The following is a 20,421-nucleotide window of genomic DNA, read 5'->3' as shown; positions in this document are numbered from 1 at the left end:
GTTTGTAAATAGTTATCCATGCATGCACATATGGAACTTTATCCAGTACACTTTTATATCTCGTGATTGTTTTCCATATGCGTATCATGTTAAAGTCTCTATGTTTGTATACCTCTTTTGTGTGGGCATGGATCTACATAGCTATATATTTTCCTCGAACTGAGAGAAAAAAAAACTATAACCTCCCCAAACCTCATCAAAAGTATGATTCATCCTATTTCGCTTCCAAAATATCCACCACCTCCACTCTCTGTGCCAAATCTCTTTTACTGCTATGAACTCCAAAACAACTGTTTTCAAACTCTTCCCTCTCTATTCACCCTTTGTCCTAGTCACCAAACTAACAGGCTCTCTGACTCATCCTAAACCTCTTTTACTACTATGAACTCCCAAATAATTATTTCTAAACTCCTCCCTCATCTAGCCATCCTCTATCCTATTCATCGAACTCATAGACTCACATCTCTACCACTCCCAACACTTCCTATAACAATTTATATTCCCCCCCTACTAATCCACCACTAATCCACCGTTGGGTTACGGAGTAGCGTGCCACTGGCTGAAAAAGCACTTCAACGCCTCATCAGGGGTAGTAAGTGCTTTATAAATACAATTACAATCGTTGTAACACAACAATTCAATTTGATCAAACAAAACAGCGGCAGAATTTCAATCTTCAAGAAAAAAAAGATTCTCAGTAGTTTATTGTTTTAGTAAGTCAAGGATCCAATTTGCTTTAGATAATATGTAAATATTCTTCATGCTTTAGTTACATGGACATTTTTCTCTTGAGATTAAAGTAATATCAAGTGAAGATTTCATTATCATGGCTCGTAAATCCGTGTAGGTAGAAACATGTCAGATACAATCAAATGCTGCATAGTTCGCTGGACAGAAAACCTATTAAGTTTCTTTAAGTAGATACAGTGAAGTTGGAATTACGGTGACTTTGATGCCTCATTAAATCCTTTGCATTATCTTTCAACACTGTATTATCGGACTTCGGTGATGCAGACGTACCTCCCCTGGAATTTACAATATCGTGGGTGCAGTCATTTTTCAGTAGTCTAGTGCTGCGCCAGTTTCACCAGGAGTCTTAGGGAATTACCACGTAAAACAGTATTTCTGCACCAGATTCTGCGTCTGTTTCACACATTCTTGGCACTTTTTCGTGGAAATCTTCTGCCAGGTTTTTACTGGCGAAAATTGTCTGGAAATGATCCAGATGTTGCAGATCCAGATGTTACCTTCCTATGCCTATTGAGGCAGAAACTATTGTCTGTGCCCAAATTGGGGTTACCAAGGTCCTGCCAACGAGGACCTAAGATGGACACACACAGGGTATGCAGCAAAACAGTTTGTATGAGTGACTGCACGACAAAACGCCTACCTTTTATTTCATGCTGACTTGTTTCTCTTCTCCTCTCCAGCTCCTTTCTGTCATAATTCAACCGCTTCAGGCACATGATTCCGTACTGCAAACTTGTTCTGTTTTGGGAAATGTACATATATATTCATATAATGCTTTAACACTAATTACATTCTTGGAAAAAACTTAAATTTGCTCACTACTAGAAACTCCAGGATATCACTCTAATCAGCATGTGGTGGGAGGAAGTGTGGAATATTTACACAAAGAAAAGGCTATCATCTATGGTACATGATTGAATGCATACATTTGAGATGTTTTGGCTTCCGTTTAAAACACATATGAAAAGATCGTAGCCTCTGTGTCAGATACTGCCTGCCATTCCCCAGTGTGTGAAAAGTACATCTCCCCAGAAAGTGCAAGAGAAACAAGACAACGAAGAGCACCAAGAAGACCGGACAATGCTCGATGAGCCTTTAAAAGGACCCTACTATAAAATGGTTCAGTCACTTACAAAATATATTATTAGTGTGTGGTACTCAACAATCATGATATAAAAACCATGTTTGGAGTGTCGATATTCGAATATTGAATATAACGTACACCCCTCTGACCCTGAACAAAGCTTAAAATAAAGTTACTAAAAAAAGGGGGGGGGGATCACCATGTTCTGTACTTCTAGCTATTTGCCACCAAGAGTCTGGCATATTCCTCGCTGTGTGCATGATTACTCTTTACTAATATTCTGCTGTTTAGAACTCTTGATTTAAGCCAAACTATTTATATATGAACACATGAAGAGCAAGAGAGCAGGATTCGGACTTTTCTTCAAGATAATTACAATAAGGAACTACAATAAGGTTTATGGTTTCAACTGACTGTGCCTACACGTTTTGCACTAAATTACCTATTACCTTTGTGGTCATGTTACATTTGGCAAAGTAATGCAGAAGTATATATGACCTGTGGTCTTCTCAATTGGAGAACTCCTCACAAAGTAGACATAGGTTTCAGTGGCCTGGGAGCAGACTGAGTGGCCTCTCAGACATGCTAATTAATACAAAAAAGTGTTTATGGTTGTGCCCCGACATACATTTACTCATTATACCTTAAAATCTTCCCCAGAGAGAAAACTGAGGTCCTCGGATTGGCGGAATGTTTTCTGTCCATAAACCACATAGGGAAATAGTTACTATTTTTTTTACTGCATCTCAGCGCAGCAACCAAATTTCTGAGTGGCCCTGTGCTAGGGAGAGAAACCAGTACAGAGACATTTACTAAACATGGCCTGCTGTTCTCATCATCTGCACTGGCATACAAACAGGCTGCCTACCACCACGCACAACCTTTGCACCATGCTGCAATGGTGTATGCATGATTTGTTTTTGTTTGCAAAATGGGTTCTTCCCATTTAGTACCCCAGGATTTTTTGCTTTTTTTGATCATCCGGTTTTGAACTTTTTACTGTGGGATAGTCTCACTACAAGTCTCTCACCCAAGGTATTCATATGGCAAATGGACTGCGTGTGTTTACGGCTGGTGTCCGCTGCTGCGACAGCTAAGATAAGAGGCACTTGGCAGGTTGTGTGCTGGACATGTATGTCAGCTGCATGTGTGACAGTACTGTTGTGCACAGCCGAGTAACTGTACACAGGTAGCATGGTGCAGTGGGGACTCTGTAGGGTAAGATATGGACCTGGGGTGGGTGTTATATTATTTGTGGCCGTTCATTGGTAAAGTCAGTGTGGCTTACTGTTTTGTCTGTTGTGACACTATATTATACACAGAGGGGAACTTCTGCCTTAGAGGGCAGTTTTGCTTCCCTTAGGCCTACAAATTCCCATGAGGTATTACATGGGTGGTAAGTGTGCACCCATTTCATCTACGCAGGGACCAAGATCATACAGGCACACTTTCATCCAAAATCTTCATATTTCCCTGGCTCAGGTCAGGTTCAGAGTCCAGGCCTTTTGTCACCCTGCTGGCCAAGGTACCTACTCTGCTCCCCAGAAGAGGCAAAAAAGTCCTCCTAACACAAAAGGAGTAATTAACAGTGCCTCCTGAGGCGGAAGGGGTGGGGAAGAAAATCGGCATGCTAATTAGCTGCCACACTGTACCAGGGCTGGGGACAAACCAGGCCCACTGAACAAAGAAGGAAGCCCAGATAATTGGAGCCAACATAGGAGGGGGCTCTCCTTTGAAATTTTGATGGGAAAAGTCCTGGCAGTGATGTCAGCGAGGGGCAGAGCTAAGGATCACAGAGGCGATCTGACCAGTGACTTATGGGCAGCAACATCTTAGGACTATGCCGGCATGCTGTGCAGGAGGGTGAAGACAGGGTGGAGAGGTGATCTGGAACCATATTATTGACCAAGGGCGGCTTGCTTCAATGACATTCCACCCCCAGTTAAAAACTCTTGAACAAGGAAGAGAAAGTGCTTCTTTGCTGTTGAACCCTGGACACTGGGACTGTGACAGTAGAGGCAGGCATGGACAACTGGAAGGAGAAACTCTGTGATGCATCAAAGGATCAGGGACACTGCCCCAGTTGACTCTAGGATCAGTAGGTCTCTCCAAGCAGCAGGGAGGCTGCCCCCTAACACTCCGGTGAGGACCTGTTGGGGGAAAGATCTGACTCCGGGATTATCGGAGGGTAGGTTACCAGCGATAAGTGGAACCAGACAACCTTGTCGATCTTGACGCTATTCCGTGTCCTGGAGCCTTTGGCTTGAAAGCGGGAGGATGACTGGCATGGTGCAACCGAAAATCCAAGGGAGTGGATCGTGGCCCTGCTATCCTTAAAGAGCTTCAGTGTAGAGCCTGCCTTGTCTCCGAAAATTTGGGAACAATCAAAGTGCATATCCAGGATACTTGATTTGATGCATCAGAAAAACAAGTGAACGGCATGCATGTGTGTCTCCACATGGGGACACTGGTCCCAATAGCCCTTCCCAATGAGTTAAGTGTTAGACCTGACAGTCTTGTGGTGGTCTTCCCCAAACCTTTTTGCATTCCTCCTCCATTTTTGCTGATCTTGTTTTAGTTGGCCTTAGGACTATGGCCACTTTTCCTCTGCTAACCAGTGCTAAAGTACTTGTGCTCTCTCCTTTAAACACGGTAAATGTGGTTACACCCAATTGGCACCTTTAATCTACTTGTAAATCCTAGTAAAGTAGTTCTACGTGTCCCTTGGGCCTGCAAATTAAATGGTATTAGTGGGCTTGCAGCACTGATTGCGCCACCTACTCACAATAAAAATCCCACACCAATTTATTATATAGGAAATATTTGAAAGATTAACCACTTTATAGTGCTTAAAAACATATAGTGCCAACATGGGATATCTGGTCCTGCTTGACCAGGACAAAGTCAAAGTTTGAGGCCCCCAAGATGGAGCCCTGGTCCGATACACTAAGCAGGAGGTCCCCATCAAAAGTTGACCTTCACATTTGGAAAATTTTCTGGAGGATTTTCTCTCAACGGCGAGCAAGACACTTTGTCCGGCTGGATTTGCTTAATGAACCTGAAATCCAGGCTGGGTCACGGTTGAAGGTAGTCGGCTTGACTCTAGACATCAGACTGGTCGACTTATGGATCTTTTTCCCAAAATTCCTCCAAACCTTTGGAACTTCTTCCTGAAGTTCCTCTTGAGAGTTCAAAGTGTCCAAAACACAAATACAAGGGTCTAGAAGTTCTGTAAGTCCAGACTACAGTTCCTACAGTGCACCTGGCCAAATCCTTAAAAGTCCACTGGACGCACTCCTTGCTGGGGGAGATGGTGCAGGGAAGCTCTGTTAACCTTTTGCTTTCAGGGAGTCTACTCCTAAATTCTTTTTGAAGCAACGCAAAGTCCTCAGGGCTGTAGTTCCAAGAGTGCAAGAGTAGCAGTCTTTCAGGAAGCAATCCGTTGTGGTGCAGGCAAGGGTTTTTTGCAGGGCAGTCCTCCTTCTTGTAGATTCCACCAGCAAATTCAAATTCAGAAACTTGAACTGAACTCAGAACTAAATTTAAACTGAGTTGCTCCGCAATTCTCACATATTTATTCAATGGTCTGGGATGACAAGCAGGGGGGCACCCCTGTCCAATGAGTTGCAGGGTGCCACCTAAAAGCATGACAGCTCCTTCCAAAGTGTGACATAGTTTTGTCCCATGAACCACTGCACAAAATTCAAGATGGAGGATACCTCTTCCTTAGAGTAAGAGCTGGTTAAGTCAACCTACTAGTGTGGCTCATTTCTATTAACACTGCCCCTCCACCTCCAGCAAATTCCATTCCCGGGCCTGACATCTGGCTTGGGTTACAGGAGAAAGGGGTTGTAAACCTGGCATTCATTACTGTGCTGCTCTCTCTTTGAAGCCCAGTTTGTTTTACCCAGCCCCCTTTCTGACTCATTCTCTGCAGCTGCAGAGCTCTCCCCATCAGATAACAACTGCTCTATGCGGCCAGTTCCAGTTATCAACCCATCAAAGCAGCCTGGCTAAACCTGTTAGGGCTGACCAATCAGCGGAGACTACTTGAAGGCAGGATTTTGGTTCACAGAAAAGACAGTTCTATAACTTATTTTCTGTATCAGTTATGATAAATTCAACAGTGGTAAGTTGTTGGATTTATCATTGTCAATCTTTTAAGTCTTCAAACTCCTTCCTAGCAATAGTTATAATTAAATAGCATATTCCAATGTTAGCCTATGGAACTAATACTCTACAATGGGGAAAACACATTTGGTAATTTTTCTCTCACCAGGGCTCATAAATCATCTTTTAGAATGTCCCTGTTTATAGTTACAAGGCACCCCACCACTGGTGCACCTAGGGGAGACCTTGGGGTGACTAATATATAAACATAAGGTAGATTACGACTTTGGAAGTACCTGTATCACAAAGTGAAATTTGCATACAAATTTACATTTAAAGACAGTCTGCAAAGCAAAGTGACAGCAGGCAACACATTAGTGTGTACTCCAGTGCAGGATATCTACTGTGCCTTTAAACCCCCATCCCCTATTATATACTAGGGACTTATAGGTAGTTTGACTCGCCCCTGCCCTATTATATACAAGGGACTTACAGGGTCTGTCATTTCCAATTATATTTATACCTAATTACCATATACCTTTTTCCTCAGAGCACTGGCCCTGGGCCTCGTTAGCAGAGCCCAGGGCACAGTCAGTCAATTACCACCAGTATTAGTCAAAACATGGGGGCGAACAGGCACAAACAATGACTTTCTCACACCTTTCAATAGGGAGCAGGTAGTAATGTCAAGTTTGGTGTCTAAGAATTGTAATTTAATGTCCTCTTTAATGGCAAACAAAACTGGACTGGCCGGATGGGCATCAGGCGTTTCCCCGGAAGGCTGGAGGGGCGGGAGGCTGGTTTTGTTACTGGGGGCTGATTTTACAAGAGTGCTGCAATATCGACCCCCAGTAACAAAATCAGCAGGACTGTCCAGCATAATGACTCACTTCTCACTCTCACTGCAGAGTTCCCTCTATACCCAGCAGTTTTCAGGGAACAATAATTGTGTCAAGATTGACATCTCTAGTGGTTTATCTTCCTGCTGAAGAGATATCGGAATTGTGTTTGATAGTTTTGACTTATCTAATGTAGTGCAGAAGGATAATATGCCTTCTGCAAATAACATGTACCATACAGCTCACAGAACTGTATTTAATGTGAATAGCTCAGTGGGTTACTGCTTTTGTCACAGAGATCCTTTAGTTACTTGCAATTCATAACTTACAGTCGTAATAAATCTATCACAGTGAACTATGAACTGCCGTCAAAGAGCTGCATGCAAATTGAATGGTACAGGTTCGAAAGTTATGTTTTTTTCCCCACTCTTTCCTTTTTCTAATGTTGCTAAAATGGGTTTGTTTGGGTAGAAATATATTCTTATTAGTAAATCCAACCAATGTGTTATGTTTTGAATCCTAAGTATGTGCCTCTCTAGACCAACCAGCATGGATGACATGTAAATCCTACACCTTGTATTCCCTTTTGTCTTATGTAACATTTTCTAAACACTGACTTACAAATGTATGATGTATTGTCTCTGTATGTGTGTGTGATGTAAAATGCTCCGATTCCTTATACTGGTGTGAGAAGCACTATAACACAAATTAAATACTTGTGAGAGAGGCTATGGAGAGATGAGGGGGACTGTTGGATGGTGATTGTAAGGAAATCACTGAAGGTCCCCAACAAGATTGTTGTATCCTAGTGCACTGTAAGTTCATCATTTACTGTGCTCTAAAAGCTAACACAATTGAATATATAATGAAAATGTGTTATAGAATGTACCATTTTTATAATTGTTTTCCAAACATTTCTTGGGGATAGAACTCCCCCTCACCAAGCCCCCTTTGTAGTGGTCAGGCTTGCTTGCTGTGCTCGCTTGCTTGCTACGCACCGTACAGAGGCTGGTCTGACAAAACTTGCCAGAGCTGGTTTGTGTTTCCAGTCCGGCCCTGATGGCAAAGTCAGATTTTAAGTCACAAATCTGAAAATGCCACTTTTAGAAAGTTGCTATTTTCTTGTCGCAACCATTTGGAGCCCGCAGCCAGTATCCTGGGTCACATGACTAGAGGTAGCTTATAGTTGATCTTTGTGTATTGCTCCCAGACAGTAAGACAAAAGGGAATAAGTGGTAGCAGGATGGCCCATCTCTTACTCGATAAGGGGGAGAGCTGGCACCTACCACACCTGCACATTACAAAGACTCTGTCTGAGCACAAAGGGTTTGACACTAGTCTGTGTGACTCCAGACAATCTGGGGCCAGGGCAATGAGGAGAGGTTGTGGCCTTATGCCAGAGCTGCCGACTGTGGAGCTGGGGAACCAGGTTTGAGCCTTGGCGTTGGCTCAGGTTCCTGTGATTCTGGGCAAACCACTTAACCTCCCCATGCCTACCCAAAAATAAATGAGGAATGACATCACAAGCACCTCTGGGGGTAGAAACCTCCAGAAGTTTCTCCTACTTCAAAGTGGGCACCAGGTATAAATATTGGACTCTCAGCCCCAACTCTTCAGTACACCTCTGGACCTGTGGGTGACTCAGAAGCACTGCTGTGCTACTTTGCCAGAAGGACTGCTACTCTGCCTTAGGACTGCCTGAGTGAAGGACGGGACCTGTATCTTGAATCCAGGAACACCAGAATGACTCCAAGAGCCAGTAGGTTGGCCTCCTCATCAGACCCTCACGGACAGAACAGGCTCCAACAACCTTGTACCCAGCCCCAAGACTGTCAGCTGTGAGTTTTGCTCCCCCCAGACTCCCAAGTGATGGCACCCTTTGGAAAGTGTTCTGCCAGCCCATCTGTGGTCCCAGCAGAACCAACACACTGCAATGCATCGCCCTGCAAAACATCTGCATTGCAATCACTGTGCAATTCATCTCTGAAACAGGACATCGCATCGCAAGCCCCAAACCCTCCTCCTGACCCAGATGATGCGCAATGCATCTTATATGAAGGACTCTGCATTGCAAACACTTCTTCTATGGCATTCATGACAAAGACGCAGGATTTTGCATCACAGCCCCTCAGAACCGCTGCTGCCCAACGCATCCTTGACGCAGGACCACACAATACTCCGCAACCAAGATTTAAGGTTCCCTTGTTCAGTTGGCTTAACTGGGTCCGTGCATCCCAATTTCCAACAGTCAGTAGTGCTAAGGCTGAAACTAATTGTCAATTTAGAAATGTCACGAACATCCTGCATGGCTATAGCCATGGCTTCTTCGGGCACAAGTGGTAAAACCTAGCCCACCTAGTCCCATAGGGCATGGGAATAAAGGCTCACAAGGCATGTGGCATTCACTGAACGTAGGGCAAAACTGGTGGAAGACAAAACTCTATGCCCCTTATTGTCAATCCTTTTGAATTCCCTATCCAGAGAGGAAAAAGAGAATGCATTGGTATGACCTTACTGGCCGAACCTGTACCTCCAGACTCTCAGGGTAGGGGTGTGAGGATGTCCTGATCATCAGGTGCAGGATGGTAACAGTGGGCAATTTGGGGGTTGACCGGGGCCCACGTGGAGTGCTTGGTGGGGATCCCCAAAAGAATATCTGTCAAAGACTCACTAAAAGGGAGAAGAGGTTCCAAAGAGGTTTGGCCAGGCTGTAGGGCCTCACTCAGCACATTAGTCTTGACTTCTTGTGTTGGAAGCTGGAGGTTAAAGATTTCCGCAACTCTGTGGACCACCATTGCGAAGCTAGGCCTGCAGGGGAGAACAAGACAGTGTCCAAAGAATTATCAAGGCCACTGTCCTCTTGGAGTTCATCATACCAGTTGTCATCCTGGTACGGCTGAGAAATGAGTCCCCCACTTCATAGGTGCCATTATCAGAGTAAGTAATGAATAAATCTATCCCTGACTTGGGGTAAGGGAACAGTGTTTGTGACAGGTTGATTGCCTGTGTTGAGAGGAATAAGCAATCGGTCTTGTAATAGGTTGGTGCGGTGTTGTCTCAGAGCTAAACAGCACTATGGGTTGACCTTCATTGTCTGATAGCAGTGAATTTGACATTGACATCATTGGTCATGCTCCAGCATAGGGCATGGCCCCAGAAACTAGTTCTGTACCGGAGTGAGTGCAAAGTTGGGAGCGGATCGGGAGGGCCCAATGGCACTGAAAGAGGTCCCACCGGTTCATTTTCTCTAGTCTCCTTGGGGGCTGAAGATGGTAGTCGGTTGTGCAAATAAGTACATGATTGACTCATTTTCTCATGAAACTCCTTGATTTGTTACAGTCACCCAGGAAACAAGGGCTGGCATGGTGTGCGTCAGGAATAGGCTCTGCCGAACAGCTGTGGGAGTGGGTACTGGATATGCAATGATGACTGCATGCCCTCTCAGGGAACGCAATGGGGTCGAGTCCTACTTTAACTTTTTCGTTTTCTTTTTAGATTTATCCGAAACCATGATCTCAACCATGAATTTTCGCAGGAGTGGCTTCAGTAGCAGGACCATCTTCTCTGTGACTTAGGCTGACACGGGGTCTTTTGGTGTCGGGCAATGAACAATTTTTCTTCTCACGCCTGAATTTCCTTCAGGTGCATCCAGGTGAGGGGTCTTGGGATGACACCACCAGGCACCACAGGCATTCCAAGCGGGGATTAGTTACAGACATCTGTCAGTGACACTCCCCACAAGGCCTAAACCCTATTGATCTGTTTGGGGACATACATGCCCTTGCACACTGGTAAATTGTTTTTGAAATAATGGTCTCAAGAGACATGGGGTAGCTCCGGATCTGCGTCCATTGGCGCAGAAAGAAAGGAACTGATGTTAGAATGCATGGGTGGCGCCTTTATAGAACCACATTGGTGTGGACAACATCAGTGCGGAGTCACAGGCACCACCTGGTGTGCAGAAGTACTGTTTTAAAGTTTTCAGGATCCAGTTTGCACCTGGGGAATATAAGGGGAGAAATCAGCAGTTAGAAGTCTCTAGCAGAAATGTAGTACTTTATATTTTCAGGGTTTAATTTTAACCACTGTCTTCCCAAACATTTCCTGTTCTCCATCACCTAATCTCCGGAGGTGCAGGGTTGCTGCTGCTGTAAACTACGTATAGATAATAGGAATATACAATAACCAAAGAAAAACTCCTTCCTGAAGAGAACTGACATGAAAAAGAGCAATTAAATAATAACGATTGTCAAAGGTTAGAAATCTGGGCATGATTGTGCATTACACTTATATTCATTGGTGAGTCATTCTATAAGGAAAGGATGAAAATCGAAAAAGCCCTTTTACAGCAGCCATTATTTGTTTTGGGATGATAGATCACTGTGGTGAATGTGCCCACATAGCGTGGGTATTATTGAGAGCCATGAAAACATTTGGGTACCAAAGATAAAATGTTACATCCGTCGACGTCTCAGCTGGTAGTCAACATGGATATAACAATTTCAAGCACGTCATAATTTCTAAAGCCTGAAAATAAAACCAACGCGATTTTTTTTTAAAATCCTTTGATGTCTAAAAATATGAATAAGATAAAAGGGAAATAAATGCAGAGTCTATAAAAGACTTGAAAGGCCGCCACACCACCGTTAGGTTGCGCTTGCCACGGTCCTTTTGAGTGAGAGATCAAATGGATGTTTCAAAAGAGGCGCACTAAAGACAATTTCCAGCTCAGACCTGAGAGCTTTGTTAAATATTACACCAAGCATTTAAATACTTCGAATAAGAATTAATAGCCAATAAAGGGCAGCGTGACAAAGGCGAAGATTCAGTTTTGAAGTCTATACGGCATGTGTATATTACGCGTAACCATGTTACATCATTTATGGGTTTCTGGGTGTTTTTGTATTCGCATAGCTTTGTAGGCATATAAAGTATGTACACCAGAGTCTATGCGCACCTAACTAAGATATGGAGTGAGTGCTCGCTTTTGACTTCAACTCTGACTCCAACTGGCACATTTACTAATTTTTAACACAACAAAGCAAAGCAACCCATTTTTTTTGTCCTGTGTTGGTCAACGTGGAAAACACAGCACAGAGCCAAACCTAAGACTGGGCTGGGGCTGCTAGGGCTTTCAAAGGCTGCCCTGCATCATGCAGTCTCGCAGGTATCACTGTGAACTGCCTACCACAGTATACCCTTTCAGTGCAAATTCCTGTGGATCCCACACACTGGACACACACTGGATGTGTGCAGTGCACTTCTGCACACATGCAGTGCATGCGTGTCTTTTTGCTGGGAAACAAAGACAGTTCTCTTTGATACTTCGCAGAGGTATGAGTTTTTAAAAAGCTGGCCTGGTTATTTTAGAAGGTCGGGCTTTGCGTTAAAACCTGTAGGGCTTTGCGCAGTCAGAGTCTGAGCTTTCCTTTAAAACTCAGAAGGTTATACTGCTGCCTGGCGCATTGGGAAAGCTCATTCCTCATTTTGACTCCCTCAGGGATTTACTACCTTAATTTGTCAAGAGCCATTTATTGTTTGGTCCTTCTGCAAAGGAAGATGTCTGGCTGGCTGGCAGTAGGAGAAAATGTCAGGGTGTTGAATGTGTTGCTCTAATCTCAGACAGCGCAAAGCAGCCTTTTTTGCACGATCATTTTTCTTTAGGGTATACCATTGCGAACGGCCTGAATTTGCGTCCTTTTTAGTTGTCTTGTTTCTTTTTTGGTTAGGCCTTCCTGCATTGACATACAGTATGAACACATCGTCAACAGTACCGCCTGAAACAGTAACTTCCAGTACACTAATGGAACTTTTCAGTCGGTGGATTATGTAGGGTAATGGCGCTCCTGGGAAATACACAGTGGGTGTAAACTAGTGTATAATTAGGATTACGGTGCATAAGGGTGGGGAGAGCCACCCTCCTCCTCAATGTGTGGATAACCACTGATAAACTAAAACAATAATCCCTTGCACACGCCAAACAGTGTATATTATATATCATTAACAGTAACAGAAAACACTCTTGTTCTTCCGTTGAAACAGTCACTTCAGTTTAATCTTGAAAACCTTAGCCAACAGGTGTTGCGTCGCGCCTAAGGGTTGTACGCAGCGACTTCTTCAGGGCTAAGAAACGAACAAGTGTATAAAAGTTAGAAGTAAAAGATATCCACCACTAACATTTGATGTCAGTTACCTTTTATGACAGTATGTCTATCGCAAAGAGCGGCTCAAGTCTAAACCTTGAGCCTGTGGAAAACCAAGCTGTTTTAAAAAAAACATATCACCCTTGCTATCAGAAGACAGACTTGTGCAGTATAAAATGATTGCTATTCCAAATAAAATTGTCCGCAATGGAAGATAGGCCTGGGGGGGCGTGGCTACGTAGCCGGCAATGGCGGACGCGTGAGTTGAGAGCTCCGCGCCAGCCGACTCACTTATCCTGCTATTTGCTGACTCCACCTGTGATATTTGGGTGCTACAAACTGCAGCAGACCCTGGAGACGTTGGGGGGAGTGTTTTTAGGAGCGGAGAGCCGTCCAACGGACTCCGGACAGAGTGAGCTGAGCTAACGCGATCGCTGCAAAATGGCGGCCCGCGCATAGAACAGGGCGGAGAAGACCAGATGGAGCAGCAGGAGCTGGACGGTGTTGGCGGGCACCGGCCGCACTATTTGAAGTACGGGCACTCTTTTTGACGCCGAAATAGCAGAGCAGCTGGAATAACCATCCCCTGAACCTGAGTCCCGGTGAGGATGCGCACAACACCCGAGGTGCCCGAGAGCAGACCACGCCCCCAGACCGGCAGAGACTACATCAGAAGCGCTAGGAGGGGGATTGTGGACTGCTTTGGTCGACCCCCGTGCTGAATTACGAGCCCTGCAAGACGCTCGTCTCTGGAGGCGACAGTTGGGCCTTCGGAAGGGATAGACCACCTCTCTGCACTGCCAGGTAAAGGGTTGCCGCGCAGGAGGGGGAAGGCGGTGAAGACAGGACACTTATTGCAGTAGGAGACCAGTTACAGGGCACAGGTCTATGCTGTTTCGCTCTCCCCCCAAACTTAAGTGTTCTGTTTGTGGCCCGGTGAAGTTGGAGTGAGCTGCGGCGGTGCCCAGATCCGCAGCAGGGGGTCTGCTGATTGGGCCTTGGAGGCTGAGGGCAAGAACACGTACTTGATAGCCTGCACCCTTCCTTTGAGGTGGACCGCTGGGGGCCCGTTGGCGCTCTATGTGGAACATTGTGTTGCTTTTGCTGGTACTGCGACGGCACTCACACTTTGGGATTGACCGCTGGCTGCCTGCTTGAATGAATCACAGTGGAGGGGGCTCTCTGTGGATCTGTTGGGACTGGACCTAGAACCTAGTAGGCCACAACTTGGACGAAAGGTTGTGATTGACGACCCTGGGGACTGCTGGGGTGGTTTCGCGTGGTGGATAATATCAAGTGAGCCAGAGTAGCTCAACACAGAGGAAAAGAGGAGTCGCATATTCTGCACACTGGAGTGGGGTGAGACGGTGGCATTGACGGCAGCTCCTCACCTACCAAGAGTAGGTCGTACTCGATTGGAGGTCGTGGACCATACTGAGTTGGTCATGGGGAAGCCTAAAGGGAAGCAGGGGGGACCCCTCTTGAATAGGATGATAGTGCAACGGACTTGGCACTCAAGGAAGCTGGGGGTGACCCATCTTAGGTGCCTGTGCATCAACAGTTGGCCAAGATTTTGGAAGCCATCGCGGATACCAAGGCAATGCTGCACCAGGGCATTAGTACAGTGGTGGTGGGATCGGGCGGAACATGCCAAACTGTCAGACAGGGTGAAACAATCGGAATCGACCCTTGAAGTGCTTGCCCATGCACAACAGGTACTGGCTACGAAGGTCGATGACCTCTTGAGCAGGATAAGGGTTTTGAAGCGCAGAGCGGAAGACGCAGAAGGTCGAAACCGTAGAAATAACTTGAGGTTACTGGGACTGCCGGAAGGAGTAGAAGGGCAAGACATGGTCACTTACCTGGAGACGTGGCTCTGGGAAGTGGTGGCACCAGAGGGTCTGTTGCAGTTCTACACAATGGAACAAGCTCGAGTACCTGCCAGACCGCTGAAACCAGGGAGACCACTTCACTATCGAGACGATCTATTGCTACAAAAAGCGCGAACGGAAGGGCTGTACACAGTAGAGAATAATAAGGTGTCCCTGTTCCCGGACTATACGATGGAGGTCTAAAGGTGCAGCACTTCGTTCTTGGAGGTCAAGCAAGCCCTGCGAGACGAGGGAATCCAATACTTGCTGATGTTCCCAGCCAGGCTGCGGATAATGTTGGATGGAAAAACACATTTTTGCGATGATCCTAAATCTGCTTGGGAGTGGATTAAAGCTTATAAAACAGAAGGCCACGAGCCGGACAGCCCAAGACTGAGGTCAGAGATCCAGGGAAACGGCTATGGAGGCATCAACGTCGGAGAGTTACTAAGAGGCCGAGCCCTTCGCGGATGGCAGCAGAGAGGGCGGATGCTCTGTAGGCTGTTGCGGTCATGATGCAAAGCAGAGGTTCATCGCGGGAGAGAGGGTCAGACTCAAAACCTGGAACTGAGGGGTCGGACATGTACAAACCCCACAATGACAGTGTTGGCATGCCAGAAGTGACTCCGCAGAGAGCGGCTGGGATCTTCGGATAAGTGATTGGAAATTTCTCCCTTTTTTCTCTCCCCTTATCCCTTGTGTTTTCTCTATCCGTATTATTGGGTCCATTGATGATGTTCGCATTTGTGTATTTGTGGCTCATTCTATTGAGATGGAGGGAGTAGGTGAGGCTGGGAGAGTGGCTGGGAGATGGCCCTGGGCGCGGGCAGGAATGGCCAATTAAGGCTGTAACGTCATGCATGATTCACTAACTTTTGTTAGGTATTGGAAATGGCAGTCGCGCTCACTTGTAGGTCCTTGGCTTATAGACTCAGACCTTAACGTCTTGTTGTAGTATAGTGCTATGCAGTATTTTTGCAAGTTTGGGCAGCTGACCGTTGTCAGTTCGCTCATGGGTGAGGGAGCTGAAAGGTTGGGTTTGCTGTTACATACCAGGAGGTCTAAGACACTTTTTCAGGCTGATGGGGTGGGGTACGGGTGGGAAGTACTGTTTTGTTTGTTTGCGCACCAGATAGATCAGGCTGACGGGTTCAAGCTCCTCTCATGGAACATAAGGGGCATGGTTTCACCCTTAAAACGTTATAGTATATTGAACTACATTAGACGTAGGGGTGTGCATGTGGCACTGCTACAGGAGACCCAACTTACGGAGATAGAAGGGGTTTGATTGAAACGTAGATGGAGAGGGCAATTATTTGCAACTACTGATTCCGCCTTTGTGAGGGGAGTGCTAGTGTGGATTAGGCCGGGGGTCCCTTTTCAGCTCTCCCAGAAATTAATAGATCCGGATGGGAGGTTTGTTGTGATTGCGGGTAAATTGAAAGGCAGGGAGATAACGATAGGTAGTGTGTATACCCCCAATCAGGAGCAGATTACCTTTCTAGAATGGTTTTCTGGGGCTCTAGCGGGAGTGGCACACGAAAGCCTGATATTGGGAGAGGATTTTAATTGTGTGTGTGATGTTGAATGGGACAGATCTACTCCCCCATTGCGGGGTACGATAGCTGCGAAAATGGCTCAGGAACTGGGCAGTGGGCTGGGGACTGTTGGATATGTGGAGACTACATAATGCACAGCAGAGAGCATATTCTGTTCCTGAGCCCAGCATGTGTCCCGGAGGCTTGTCCTTTAGGTTTATTTTCAAGACCTAAATCCAAACGATTGGGGCTTCGATTTGTAGATTTGGCGTTGCCCCTGGCTAGGAGGAGAATAGCTCTTACGTGGAAAGCACATCAGGCTCCTTTAGTGATCAAATGGGTGGACAGTGTCTCCTATTGGGCGAGAGCTGAGGAGCGGGCTTTGATAAAGGAAGATAGAATTACGAAACGGCGTAAACCACTAGCGGAGCCCTGGGTTGATACAGTAAAGGCTTGGGAAACACAACATTTGCCCACACAGTCCTCGAATACAAATTTGACTGACTCTGAAGAATAGGGAAGCGCACACTCCTTCACCGTCTCAAATGAGTGATGGGGTAAACATTGACCACGTAGATTGGGTCTAAACGGGGGTGGGGATGGGCTCCCAGAGGGAAAATTATAGGTAGGAAGGAGGATTGCTCCCCACCCTCTCCCCCTGTCCAATAGACCTCATTGGCCCATGATATATGAACAGATTACATTGAATACGGGCCCCTGGTAGTTTGTTATAAGTTTTGGTTTTATGCTTATAATATAGCAACATGGAGTGATTACTCTTGTGTTAAGTTCTTTTCTGTTATTATATGGCTTTTATTGTCTTCCACACTAGGACTGTCTTTCTTTATGAAGGGTAACAATGTGACTTATTGGAAATTATGTACAGTGCTGGTGGGGGTTGTTGATGATCCACCTGGATACTCCCCTCTGAAAACCTGATTATGAAGAGGTAACTTCCTGTTTTTTTTTTTTTTTTTTTTTAACTTTCTTTTTGTGTTAGTTGCTATTATGAAGGTACGGAATTTTGACAGTATGAAAATTTAAGAGAATTTGGCTAAGATAAGGAGTGGAAAATGGATAGCAATAATTGTTAGCCTGCGTTAATGAATACTGTATCGAAAAGCCTACCAAATGGGATTATGGTGCAACATGTTCCCACCCTCAAAGATTTATAAATATGTGTAATGTATTCTTGAAGTTAAAATAAATGCCAACAAAAAGGATATTTAGAAAACAAAATGGAAGATAAGCCTGTTTCTGGTGACTTATTGTGTGACATCCAATCTCCGAACAGTTACTAGTGACTTTTCTAATGGGATTTTAAGAAACACAGCACCCCCTCAATGTTGCCTGAGATTAAGAAAAGGCATATTTTTAATTTAAAAATTACCTATCTCTTTGTATGGACCCTACATGGAGAAAAGGTAAAACGGAAGAAAATACCTTGGTATTAGAATTTCGAATCAACTAGGACTGGTGAATATTTATAATATACTTGGTGAAGTGGCGCAGACTCCAATATGGTCTCAAGTTGTCCCAATAGAAATACAAATTTACAGATGGTGCTTAAGGTGGAGGTAGAGCCACCATATCTTCCTCAATGGGAAAATAGACAACAGTCTTTTCCTCAAAATTTACATTAAGCTCCAAGCACTCCAAAATCAAGTTCAAGTTCGTACTGTACGTTGATTTCCAGTGTCTTTTTTTTCAGTCATTGTACTTCATATTCCATATGACAGTTCCTTTGTACAAAATTCATAGCCAAACATAACAGCTTCATGCCAACACGGCTTTCGTTCGTTTTGTAAAGCAGGACTTCATCAGGGCTGAAACAAATGTAATAATGGCATCAGGAATGACAGGAGTTGGGTTAAGCTCATACACCTTCCTAGTGCTCTGCAGTTCAAAGGATAAGAAGGTGCAGATGTGTAATGTGTTAATCATTGTGTAGAGATGAGATAGATCCATGTGTAGGATACCTCCAACCATTGGATGTATAGAGAGTGTAACAAGAGAACCCAAATCAATATTAAAACCACGTATATATCTAGAAACATAGTCAAAGAATTATTAAAGAGAAGGAAAGACAGACAACAGGTCACCACAAACGTGTTATAAATCAAACCCATAAAGTGTGTGCTTGAAGTGTCCTTAAACCAGGAGTAATGGCCTAGTGTTATAACACGGCTCACCTTAATTGTCACTATTCTTACATAATCTGACTGGGAATGATAATCCAAAAAGAGACTGTTTTTTAAAATGAACCTGAAAGAAGAAATCAAAATACACAATATATCTTCGTCTTTGACAAGTACCAGAAATAGTATAGGACACTTAACACTGTCCTACTTACCACAGTATTAAGCTTCAATCCACATGATATATGGAAGTGGAAAAGTATAGAAAACGTCTGTATTCTGAAATTCAATCAAATGTCTCCACCATGACTAGGTATGTAATTAGAAGTATCATGTTAATATTCGTAAACCGACACATGAGTCCATAAATATACATTATTACCCAATTCAACATCGTATAGTGTATGTAAATCCACACCTTACAAAATTAGCAAGACAGCTATTTGCGCTGCAAATGACAAAGTTCGTAGTGCTCCAAAGCCACTCTATATCACTGGGGTAAAATAACGGGGAGTTCATTAGATAAAAGTTCTCACATGCAAAACATCAATGCATGACACGCTTGTGTTCGTTATACAGAGCGAAAACCACAAGACCAAAGGGAACATTTTAATCCCAGAGTCCCGAGAGTACTATACCAGATAAGCTGCCCCAGTATCCAGGATATAGAACAACGTATATTACAAAGCACGCAACATGGGAACACCCCTAAGCCTTACCGGTCGGCCGAGTGCTCCAACCCTTACGAAAATCTTGGCGTTCAGCGTAGGCGCCATCTTTTTCCTGTTTATATAGTGGGACTTCCCGGAAACACACCCGGGATGTGTTTAATTTTGGCCACCATCTTTGAGTGTGTTTCAAACAAAATCAATATCAGAAGCCAACCAAACGCTGGTCCTACATCGTAACAATCCATTCCCTATCATGTCCTATAGCTCGCAACTCGATACATGATGCGTTCAAAACCGAGTAACCACATAAAACCGTAACAGCCAACTGTCCGCGCGCATCTCGACATCTGGCATTGGCAGCCATATTTGAATGTGCAACAGGCAAATGACTGCCTTAGTTACCACCATATCAATATCTCCATGCCCATCATAGACAGTTAAAGTCAGTCCTTGAAGCGAATTATAGGGTCGACGTCTCGATCATCGAGCGTAAAATCACGCAAGGCTCTTTATGATTTCAAAATAAAATAATCAGATCATTTCAAAACCATAGCTGCCATCTTGGAAATTATCCGCTATAGTTGATAGTTCAAATAAGTATCATAAAGTAACCCATGTCAAACAATGGGGTCTATCCAATGATCAGATGTTGCGTAAAGATAAAATATATGTGTTGCCAATAATCGTAACTCAAAGCCCTCAGGTCTTAGGTCATATACTCTTATATTAGTACCAGGTTAATATCATCAAATATCCCATATCATGCAAAGGAGTCTATCCAAGCACCAAATGCTGTGGTCCAAAGAGAGATGTATAACCCCGATTTGCCTTACCAAATTACCTAAGTAGACTCAAAGTTCAGAGTAAAGCCTAATACAGACATTGACCATAGAATCCATCCATAATCACCTAGTCAATTCATAAAGGTGACATTGTGGCAGAATATCTCATAGGCGCCCCTGTATGGCTCTATTAAAAACAGATCCGCTTCGAGAAATCAGGAAGGGTACAAGAGAATAAATAAGAACCTAAACACATCAACATGGTTATGACTCCTAATTATTTTACCAAGGGAAGAAGAAGAGAATATAAAGTTAAAATCTTATTTACGTTGTTAGTGTGAAAAGGGAAGGTGAAGAAAGCACAGTCAATTCATCACGATTGTGTGTGTAAATAGAATATATACATTAGTCTGCTACAGCGAAACAAAATCATTGAATATCTATGATAGTCTTCATGTGTATACATGCTCTTACTGTATTAATTGATACAAGTCA

At 44.4% G+C, this 20,421-nt stretch overlaps 1 protein-coding gene across 3 annotated transcripts in view; it reads right to left on the bottom strand.

The window, feature by feature from the left end:
• The window catches only part of PPFIA2 (PPFI scaffold protein A2), a 1,995,062-nt gene that overhangs the window by 153,992 nt on the left and 1,820,649 nt on the right, over positions 1-20,421 (bottom strand). For all 3 annotated transcript variants that reach the window (XM_085652973.1, XM_085652974.1, XM_085652975.1), the window contains one exon: positions 1,391-1,488. In XM_085652973.1, coding sequence (XP_085509099.1) covers positions 1,391-1,488 — 98 coding nt within the window. The remainder of the gene's footprint in view (positions 1-1,390; positions 1,489-20,421) is intronic.

The sequence above is a fragment of the Triturus cristatus genome, chromosome 4_1 (genome assembly GCF_964204655.1).
Source record: "Triturus cristatus chromosome 4_1, aTriCri1.1, whole genome shotgun sequence".
In the NCBI taxonomy this organism is placed as follows: Eukaryota; Metazoa; Chordata; class Amphibia; order Caudata; family Salamandridae; genus Triturus; species Triturus cristatus.
The sequence above is the reverse complement of the archived record's forward strand: the minus strand, read 5'-3'. Positions and strand labels throughout refer to the sequence as shown.